Here is an 11,402-nt window from a genome sequence, read left to right on the forward strand (position 1 = left end):
TGGAAAGGCACACACCTGTCTATATAAGGTCCCTCAGTTGATAGTGCATGTCAGAGCAAAAAACCAAGCCGTGTGGTTGAAGGAATTATCCGTAGAGTTCCGAGACAGGATTGTGTCGAGGCACAGATCTGGGGAAGGATACAAAAAACATATCTGCAGCAATGAACGTCCCCAAGAACACAGTGGCCTCCATCATTCATAAATGGAAGAAGTTTGGAAACACCAAGACTCTTCCTACAGCTGGCCGCCTGCCAAACTGAGCCACTCCCCAGTAAAAGGCACATGACAGCCTGTTGGAGTTTTCCAAAAGGACTCTCAGACCATGAGAAACAAGATTCTCTGGTCTGATGAAACCAAGATTGAACTCCTTGGCCTGAATGACAAGCATCATGTCTGGAGGAAACCAGTTACCGCTCATCACCTGGCCAATACCATCCCAATGGTAAAGCATGGTGGTGGCAGCATCATGCTGTGGGGATGTTTTTCAGCGGCAGGGAATGGGAGACTAGTCAGGATAGAGGGAAAGATGAACGGAGCAAAGTACAGAGAGATCCTTGATGAAAACCTGCTCAAGAGCACTCAGGACCTGACTGTGGGCGAAGGTTCACCTTCCAACAGGATAATTACCCTTAGCTCACAGCAAAGACAATGTAGGCTTCGGGACAAGTCTCTGAATGTCCTTGAGTGGCCCAACTAGAGCCCGGACTTGAACCCGGTTGAACATCTCTGGAGAAACCTGAAAATAGCTGTGCAGCGATGCATGTGGAAAAAGTGAAGGGGTCTGAATACTTTCCGAATACACTTTACGTGAAGAATTGGATCAAGTGGTTGGTGCACAATGACTGACCGCATTGTAGATGGAGTGCGGAAGCACACTCCATCCATTCTATTGTTTTTTTGATGAGTCTCCCTTCTCATTACTTTGGTTATGGTTATCAACTGCAATGCGCAAACAGATCAAATCTGAGAAAATAGGCATCATTGTACGTGCAGCTGACTCAGGGATTTTTCTGCAGAGGCATTACAAGGAATCCTGTCGATTAATGCACTTGAGCCTGTGTAGGGATGTGATTTGAATGTGACTGAAGGAGTTGGATTGTTGTTTGATTTATTTTGTTTTCAATACCCGGTACAGTAGGTGGCAGCAATACACCAATAGGTATAGTCTGACATAACATTTTAAGAAGAAGTGAGGCGCGACGTCAATACTGAAACGTCACCATTGTGTGCCCGGCCATCGTATGTCGTCGATTTAAGCTGAATTAACTACTTGTGAATAATTTGACGAATATTCACGTACGGTTGGCTAATTCTGCTCGAGAGTAACATAAAAGTAAAGTAAAGACTAGTTGGAACGTCTCTAAGGTGAGGAGTGTTGTCATTTCATATCTAAAACATCTTTATCTGGCTAGATGTGAGCTAACAAGCTAGCTAGCTGCTTCGGTTAACCTAGTAGGAGCTAACTATGGATGTTTATACGTTGTTAGCAGTAGTACCAGTTTTCATGAATGCCGTATCTGGACAGCATCATGATTGTGTGTCATTTAGCGTAGCGTTAGTCCATAAACATATAGTCTAACCCTAGTTCATATGTAATACAAGTATTTGTATGACCAGCAATGATGGCCTACCTGATAGCATAGATGGGGAACGTTAAACTAAGAAACCCTAACATTTCACCCCCATCTTGCTTTATGTCAAGCCAATGCCTCACTTCGTGGCTAGTCAGGGAATAACCTAGTTTAAGAAATATTCTCCATAACTGTCAATTCCGACGCTGGGTTTTAACGTTTAGAAACGTCAAACATCGCTTGCGAAACGTTTTTTCGGAGCACGCTACATAGCTAATTAACACAGCGGGCCTCCCCTGTCTTTCCGTAAACAACACTACCAACCATATAAAGTGTGTTAATTTAACATGTTTTATTATTATTCCTCGCAGATATGAAAGATACACTCCTTGTGTTTCCAAAAACCTTACCGTAAGCGATGCATTTAAACGTTCAGAATGATTGTCTGGGCTCTTAACAGAACACCCCCAGCCAGAAGATACTGTCGTCAATAGGCGCTGAATGGGTTAGGAATAACCTAGTCGCTGACACTAGCAAGATCTTCTATGAAGCGCAGCAAAAATAAAATATCAGTGTTTTGGTCATTGTCAAATGTCACTCAGTCCTTTCATGTTGTAATATTATGTTCTTCTTGTGGTCCAACACAGTTATACATTGCCATGGCGTCTCCAGGGGGACAGGGAGGAGGGGCAGTGTCTACAAGAGGAGCAGGAGCTAGGAGGATGAAATGGGCTCTGGAGTTGAGCTTGGGCAATGCTAGGTAAGACAAATTACCTGTAGCCTGGCTGTCCTAGCGGTAATGCTGCATTTTACTGCACACGTCTTCAGTGCTCCCGAGTGGCGCAGCGGTGTAAAGGCACTGCATCTTCGTGCAAGAGGCATCACTACAGTCCCTGGTTCGAATCCAGGCTGTGATTGGGAGGGGTGCACGCTGCCCGGCTTTGGCTGGGATAGGCTGTCATTGTAAATAAGAATTTGTTCTTAACTGACTTCCCTAGTTAAAGGTTAGATTTTAAAGAAATAAAGATTGCTTGAATCTGGCATGTCCTTTGACACAACCTCTATCTTTCTCCACTGTTATCCTCTCTCACTATCTGATACACTTGATATTGTGCTGACATTTCAAATGAGTCCAAATCAACAGTTACACAGAGAAACAGGCATAAAATGCTTCAAGATCCACCCTGTTATAACTAATCTATAACCTAAAGCTTCTGTGCCGACCTCTTCCCCATGGATCGCCCTCTAATTGTCCACTTTGTCTTCCAGGGGTCGTGGAGACAGACAGAGTAACCAGGGAGATGTGATGTACCCCATTGGATACTCAGACAAACCAGTCCCAGACACCAGCATCCAGGAAACAGACAAAAACCTGGTGGAAAAGGTAGGTCACCAGAAGAGGGTGATTTCATAACATCATGATGTATTGTTCAAAGTTTGCATTATCTACTTTTTCATCTTACTTTATTAATATAGTGTTATTAGCTTCCTCTCTCTTCCTTACCCCATCACTCTTTCTCTCTCCCTCCTCTATAACAGCGTTGTTGGGACGTGGCCCTGGGCCCTCTGAAGCAGATTCCCATGAACCTTTTCATCATGTACATGTCTGGGAACACCATCTCAATCTTCCCTATCATGATGGTCTGTATGATGGCCTGGAGGCCCATCCAGGCTCTCATGTCCATGTCTGCCAGTGAGTATTTATTGTATTTTTTTTTAACCTTTTCTTTTAGCAGGAAGTCCCATTGAGACCAATGTCTCTTTTGCAAGGGTGCCCTGCATCTCACAATATGAAAGAAGTGTGTTTCAACAGGTACAGACAGTGCACATCAATCAACATTTCAGTTTCCACATCAGTCAATGTATGAGTCAGTTATCAAAAGTGCACATTTTCATCCATAGTCTCTGGGCAGGTTGAAACAGATATAGGAGATCCATAATACAATACAATCGTCACTACAGCTGCACAAATAAGCCAAAGAGTAGCTCTGCCAGTGCCTAGCTCTCTGAGACTACAGCAGTGTTCACCAACCTTTGTCATTGAGCACTCCAGAACTTCCTTTTGATTATCTGTTTTTCCATGTATGGGGTGAGTGCCTGGACACAGCCCTTAGCCGTGGTATGTTGGCCATATATCACAAACCCCAGAGGTGCCTTATTGCTATTGTAAACTGGTTACCAACGTAAATAGAGCAGTAAAAATAAATGTTTTGTCATACCCGTGGTATACGGTCTGATTCACCACGGCTTTCAGCCAATCAGCATTAAGCGCTCGAACCACCCAGTTTATAGTGGCCAATCAAACGCGGCTAAGGACTGTTCTTAGGCACAACGCAAAGCGGAGTATATTGTCCATATCACAAACACCTGAGGTGCCTTAATGCTATTATAAACTTGTTAACAATATAAGTAGAACAGTAAATAAGTGTTTGTGTCATATCTGTGGTACATTGTCAGATCTACACAAAGCTGAAATAAAATTTCAGCCAATCAGCATCTGGGACCCTAACTACCCGGTTTGTATAATGTCATTTATAAGCGTGTTATCACTGCTCACTCTTGCCCTTTCTCTCTTCAGCATTCAAGCTGTTGGAGAACTCTAACCAGCAGTGGCTCCAGGGGCTTGTCTATTCTGTAGGGAACCTGTTGGGCTCGGCATTGGCTATCTACAAGTGTCAGTCAATGGGTCTTCTCCCAACTCACTCCTCTGATTGGCTCGCTTTCATAGAACCGCCTCAGGTGATATTTTTTTCTATGCTGTTATCCGTCCAATTTCCTGTTCTCTCTTATGTGTTATAGGGTGATTATTAACTTATTTTTCAGGTTTGTCATGTGTAATGAATACATTGGAAATCTTACCTGTGCTGTTGTGATTAAAAAGACGAAAAACAGCAAAAAAACATAGTTGCTAGCAGCAATGAACAGGATGACAGAAAAGACATGATCAATCGGATAACAAAGCATGCATTATCATGTAGGAACTGTCTTTACGTTCAGTTTTTGAAAGCATTACCACTTAGAATTGATACTCTCACAGCTGTAATACGCTGGCTAAAAGTGGCAGGGCATCCCGTTTCTAATTTTACCTAATAAAATATCCACTTTTCACTGCGTTCAGACCACATACAGGTAGCCTAGTGGTTAGAGCGTTGGGCCAATAACCGAAAGGTTGCTAGATCAAATCCCTGAGCTGACAAGGTAAAAATCTGTCATTCTGCCCCAGAACAAGGCAGTTAACCCACTAGGCCGTCCTTGTAAATAAGAATTTGTTCTTAACTGACTTGCCTAGTTAAATAAAGGTTAAAAAAAATAAGAGGGCAACTATGTGATTATACGAATCACGAAAATCCACAATGTCTGTCTGCGTAATTTTACATTTGCATCAGACAAAGTCCACTTGATCAATAGTTATTGCTCTAGTATCCTCTGGTGCCAATTATATATAGTGCCACCAACTGGTCTGGTGCAGCCATCTAAGGACGTAATCTCAGCAAAAGGAACGTCCTCTCACTGTCAGCTGCATTTATTTCAGCAAACTTAACATGTGTAAATATTTGTATGAACATAAGATTCAACAACTGAGACAAATTCCACAGACATGTGACTAATATAAATGGAATAATGTGTCCCTGAACAAAGGGGTGGGGGGGTCAAAATCAAAAGTAACCGTCAGTATCTGGTGTGGCATGCCTATGGCACGTTGACGCAGATGAGCAGGGACCCTGGGCATCTTTCTTTTGGTGTTTTTCAGAGTCAGTAGAAATTCCTCTTTAGTGTCCTAAGGTTTCATAACTGTGGCCTTAATTGCCTGCCGTCTGTAAGCTGTTAGTGTCTTAACGACCGTTCCACAGGTGCATGTTCATTAATTGTTTATGGTTCATTGAACCAGCATGGGAAACAGTGTTTAAACCCTTTACAATGAAGATTGTGAAGTTATTTGGATTTTTATGAATAATCTTTGAAAGACAGGGTCTTGAATTTATAAGTTTATAAGGTTCACATACCAAATTTCCTTGCCCCATGTACATCAGTTCAGTTCTATTAGCCAGTTGTTGTTGCCCATGGGGGAATCTTCTAACCTGCAGGCTCCCAAGTCTAGAAGTAGTCTAGCTAACACGTTATCTAGCTAACGTTGACATTGTGAATTAGCATTTCGCTAGCTAGCTGAGCTGTTTTACAAGAAAATGGCTGAGATGACAAATGCTAGCTAACAAGCCCTTATTTCTTTAAGATATCAATGCCAAAATTAACATGATTCATCATGGTAATGTCTTTGACCCTAAAAAGTCTAAAGTTAATAGGCCATTGTGGAGTGGATTTAAATGGACACATCAAGTCTGATTTCCTGATTTATCAATATCTTAGCCATCTCTTAACCAATCCCTTAGCTCTTCTCAAACGTTAAGAGATGTACCATGGTCCTACATGCCACATTGTGTTCTTTGGACTTATGGTTCATGATTAAACATTTGTAAAAGGTTTTCCAAAATGTCAAGATGGAGGAAAATCTTAGCCTGACGACACATTAAATTCTTCCGCTGCTTTGTCGTTCGCTACATGCATTAGTCTGAGACTGCCGTTGTTTCTGGTGACAAGGGGCAGGAGAGGTGTTCAGTGATTGGATTTTTTATTTGTTTTACCATGTCAGCTTTGTTGTGAACCCCTAAATAGACTCAAAAATATAAAGCAACATGTAAAGTGTTCGTCTAACTTTTCATGAGCTAAAATAAAAGATCCCAGATATTTTGCACGAAAAGCTTATTTTTCGCAAATTTTGTACACATTCGTTTACATCCCTGTTAGTGAGCATTTCTCCTTTGCCATGATAATCCATCCTCCTAGCAAGTGTGGCATGTCAAAGAGCTGATTAAACAGCATTATCATTACACAGGTGCACCTGGTGCTGGGGACAATAAAAGGCCACTGAAATGTGCAGTTTTGTCACACAACACAATGCCACAGATGTCTCAAGTTTTGAGGGAGCGTGCACTTGGCATGCTTACTGCAGGATTGTCCACCAAAGCTGTTGCCAGATAGTTTAATGTTCATTTCTCTACCATAAGCCTCCAATGTCATTTTAGAGAATTTGGCAGTACGTCTAACGGGCCTCATCACCGCAGAGCACGTGCCCCATGGTGGCGGTGGGGTTATTGGCAGGCATAAACTACGAATAACGAACGCAATTGCATTTTATCAATGGCATTTTGAATGCACAAAAATACAGTGAGATCCTGAGGCCCATTTTTATTTTTTTATCTGTGACCAACAGATGCATATCTGTATTCCCAGTGATGTGAAATTCATAGATTAGGGCCAAATGAATTCATTTCAATTGACTAATATCCTCATATGAACTGTAACTCAGTAAAATCAATGATCGTTGCGTTTTTGTTCAGTATACATACAACAACCCATAAGCCTAATATGCATAACATTTTACAATGTCTGTTCCTGTTGTAATGGGTAGTACAAATATATAAACTGATATTTTTCTGTTCTCTGCAGAGGATGGAGATCATGGGTGGAGGGATGGTATTGTGAAGAGGACAGAAGACGCACACATACTGAAATATGCTGAACTGTTCTGTTAATACATTAAATCTCTTCCAAGTCTTTTCAATTCTCTGGCTTTTAGGTTTTTGTGGACTCCTCAAGCTTTTTATTTATCTACATTTTGTTTGTCATTTGAGATTATTTGTCACAGGTTATAAAATGTTACAGAACACATTCAACATCTGATAATAGGAAAATGTAATGTTTGTAAAACCGTTCATCATTCTACTAAATCCACACGGTCAATTTAAGGTGTCACCATAACACATTTTTCATTTATCTTTGTGTCAAATAAAATGGTTAACTCGTTAATTTGTTTGTTAAATAGAATGGTGACAGTCATTAGAAATGTGTGGAACTAAGTTTACTGGCAAATGTGGAAATGTTGTTCTGGAATAAACACTGCAGTGAAGGAAAGGGAAAGTTGGGCACATTGGTGAAGGCTATGAAGATACATTTGAAGAGGTATATGTAGGTTACTTTTGCATTGAATCACAAAGGCAATTCATTAGTGTCCTGGCGAAATCCGGAATGTTAGTTGTTAGAAATATTGTTTCTTATACATTTTGTACATTGCAAAGTCTTAAGTCATTTGAAAAACAATTCTCATGTATGTACACTTGCAAGTTGGAAGCTACAAATCGACAACTTTGTAAATAAAATGGATTAAGAAAACAAATGAGACGACTGACTGAAAATACACAATTGTTGAGCAGCACTCGCTCTTGTTAAACCAATGAATGCCATTCATTTGTATTTGGTCCCCTTCTTCGGACGCCTAGCCGCACTCCCACATGACTCGCTACTTCACTAGAAAATACAAAACCACTTCAAAATGTGTTCGAAATAGGTGGTAGTAACCCACCCTGCACTGAATAACACAGGTAATTAAATCGCATTAGAATGCAGGTTAGACTTGCATCACCCTTTGCTGTCAACAATATGTAACTGTTTAACGAGTGACAGGATGCAGTGGCGACCAGTCATTCGGGGCTCTGCCCCACCTGTTAAGATAAAAAAAAAAACTTTTGTGTAGTTATTTGGCATTAATACGTGTCACATAGCAGTTTGCAAACAAACATGGTCTCTTTTTTTGCTTTCTTGCGTAAGGCAGTTCCAAAATGCAGGTGTTTCAGCCTAGCTCGGTGCTTTCTGTGGTGGAGAGGCAGCCAGCGGTTGATTGACTCAATGTTCAGTGACTCATGGTGTACTGTCCTCCTCAATTAAGGTGTATGCAACCATAATTTGACAGCCAGCCAAACTCCAATCAAGAACTGAACCAGAGTCAAGGATTTCCATAAACCTCCAATTTTATAGTTGAAACTGTGTAAAATGGCAATGCTTTACGAAGGCTTAACAAGAAAGATGGCAGAAGATAAAATGCAGTATATATATATTTTTTTTTAAACAATGAGGCTGAACTGCCTAATTTCCTGTTTCACCACCAGCAAAGAAGTAGCACAGCATAGTACGTTAGCTGCGGCTACACAAATCAGCCACTGGATGGCACCAAATCAAAAAGCGCTTGGCCAAAAAAATAGAAGGCTGAATACATGGGGACACTACGTCACCGCAGAATCGACAGGGAGAGCGAGGCAGTTCCAGCCCCGTGGGTGCTGCCATAGATTTACATTAGAAGTGCCCATACAAGAAGCCTCAAGGTCATTGGCCACAGATAAAATGACGTCAAATCACGTTATATCTACCGTAGTTTTGATTGTCAACATCTGAATTATGTCGACAATCTGCTGGCGAATCCTTTTCAATCGTTGTCATACGAAGATAAATTATAGATACAATGTATCGGTGCTCATTGAACATAAACATTACACAACAAGTTGGAAATCGCAAATTCAGCAATGAGTTGTTTGGAAGTAATCAGTGGCAAACTGCAAGCATTGCAAAGCAATCACTATTTTGCTTCCCCTGCCTGTTATTCGATGGAGAGGGTGTGTGGTTCAAGGGTCTCTTTTCTGAGCTTTCGAGTGATAAATATTCACAAACAACACCATGGGCCAGAAAAGGTTGAATACAATAGCCATGCTGTCAAGCCAGCATGACTTCTGCCGTGTTCAGAACAACTGTAAACTCGGAACTGGGAAATGTCAGACGTCAGTGAGTTCAAGACAACTGGGGACTCGGGAAAATATTGTAATGACACAGCAGGGAGCAGGTCTCGAACCCTCGACCTTCCAGCCCGAGGTCCGGCGCGCTATCGCAAAAGCACCGTTTGGTAAGGATTCACTCCATGGTGCTGAAAAGGAAGCTCTGCTGTTGGAACAGCTTTATGTAGGTCCTAACAGTTTGTGGTCACCGTTTGTCACCTTTATAGTGCAACTAATGTATTGTTTAGTGTTGTGTTGTAGCTTTGCTGGCATGCATCTAAAAACAAATGTTGAATTTGCCCCACAAAGATTTACATGCTAAAATCGCCAATGCACACGTGACTGATCAATGTTTTCCAATAGCATTGGCTACTAGCTGGCTGTCGTTAGCTATAGTTTAGCATTGGTCAACGAGCTAGTAAAGTGAAGAAAAGAAAATGCACTGTAGAGTACATGAACAGTATTCCATCTGGTCGTACAAGGTGTGTTGCACCTGGTGCACATTTGACTTGGCACGTTTCCAATTGTCAATCTGTAAAAATTGGTTCACTTCTACATTGTTAAGCCTATAGGGAGGAGGTCAGAGACCTGGCCGTAGTGCCAGAATAACAACATTTCCCTCAACGTAACCAAGACTAAGGAGATGATTGTGGACTACAGGAAAAGGAGGACCGAGCACGCCCCCATTCTCATCGACGGGGCTGTAGTGGAGCAGGTTGAGAGCTTCAAGTTCCTCGGTGTCCACATCAACAATGAACTAGAATGGTCTAAACACACCAAGACAGTCATGAAGAGGGCACGACAAAGCCTATTCCCCCTCAGGAAACTAAAAATATTTGGCATGGGTCCTGAGATCCTCAAAAGGTTCTACAGCTGCAACATAGAGAGCACCAGAGCACTGGTTGCATCCCTGTCTGGTACGGCAATTGCTCGGCCTCTGACCACAAGGCACTACAGAGGGTAGTGCGTACGGCCCAGTACATCGCTGGGGCTAAGCTGCCTGCCATCCAGGACCACTACACCAGGCGGTGTCAGAGGAAGGCCCTAAAAATTGTCAAAGACCCCAGCCACCCCCGTCATAGACTGTTCTCTCTACTACCGCATGGCAAGCGGTACCGGAGTGCCAAGTCTAGGACAACAGTTCTCAACAGTTTTTACCCCCACGCCATAAGACTCCTGAACAGGTAATCAAATGGCTACCCGGACTATTTGCATTGTGTCCCCCCCAACCCCCCCAAACCCTCTCTTTACGCTGCTGCAACTCTCTGTTTATCATATATGCATAGTCACTTTAACTATACATTCATGTACATACTACCTCAATTGGGCCGACCAACCAGTGCTCCCGCACATTGGGTAACCGGGCTATCTCTCTGTTCATCATACAGTGCCTTGCAAAAGTATTCGGCCCCCTTGAACTTTGCGACCTTTTGCCACATTTCAGGCTTCAAGCATGAAGATATAAAACTGTATTTTTTTGAGAAGAATCAACAACAAGTGGGACACAATCATGAAGTGGAACGACATTTATTGGATATTTCAAACTTTTTTAACAAATCAAAAACTGAAAAATTGGGCGTGCAAAATTATTCAGCCCCCTTAAGTTAATACTTTGTAGCGCCACCTTTTGCTGCGATTACAGCTGTCACTTTAACCATATCTACATGTACATACTACCTCAATCAGCCTGACTAACCGGTGTCTGTATGTAGCCTCGCTACTTTTATAGCCTTGCTACTGTATATAGCCTGTCTTTTTACTGTTTGATTTCTTTACTTACCTATTGTTCACCTTTTTTGCACTATTGGTTAGAGCCTGTAAGTAAGCATTTCACTGTAAGGTCTACACCTGTTGTATTTGGCACACGTGACAAACTTTGATTTGATTTATAACAAATCAAAGTTTATTGGTCGCATACACAGTTTATCAGATGTTAAATTGGCTGTAACAAAATGCTTGTATTTCTAGCTCCTAACAGTGCAGCAAAAATGTAAAACAAGTACATTAATAATAATAAAGAGTGGTTGTTCCCCTTGCCCCTTGCTGGAGCTGCTTCGAGGGTGGCTGTTGTCGATGTGTTCCTGGTTCGAGCCCAGGTAGGGCCGAGGAGAGGGACGGAAGCTATACTGTTACACTGGCAATACTAAAGTGCCTATAAGAACATCCAATAGTC

At 41.9% G+C, this 11,402-nt stretch overlaps 1 protein-coding gene across 2 annotated transcripts; it reads left to right on the forward strand.

The window, feature by feature from the left end:
• Positions 1 to 995: 995 nt before the first annotated feature.
• Positions 996 to 7,803, forward strand: tmm85 (Transmembrane protein 85). Of its 2 annotated transcripts, NM_001160551.1 has the most exon segments (7): positions 1,205 to 1,365; positions 1,943 to 1,982; positions 2,219 to 2,331; positions 2,841 to 2,955; positions 3,111 to 3,264; positions 4,150 to 4,310; positions 7,077 to 7,792. In NM_001160551.1, coding segments are annotated over 5 exon segments (567 nt in total). In that variant the 5' UTR covers positions 1,205 to 1,365; positions 1,943 to 1,982; positions 2,219 to 2,230; the 3' UTR covers positions 7,113 to 7,792.
• The last annotated feature ends 3,599 nt before the right edge of the window (positions 7,804 to 11,402 follow it).

The sequence above is a fragment of the Oncorhynchus mykiss genome, chromosome 21 (assembly GCF_057628025.1).
Source record: "Oncorhynchus mykiss isolate SJ-2025 chromosome 21, ASM5762802v1, whole genome shotgun sequence".
NCBI classification, from domain to species: Eukaryota; Metazoa; Chordata; class Actinopteri; order Salmoniformes; family Salmonidae; genus Oncorhynchus; species Oncorhynchus mykiss.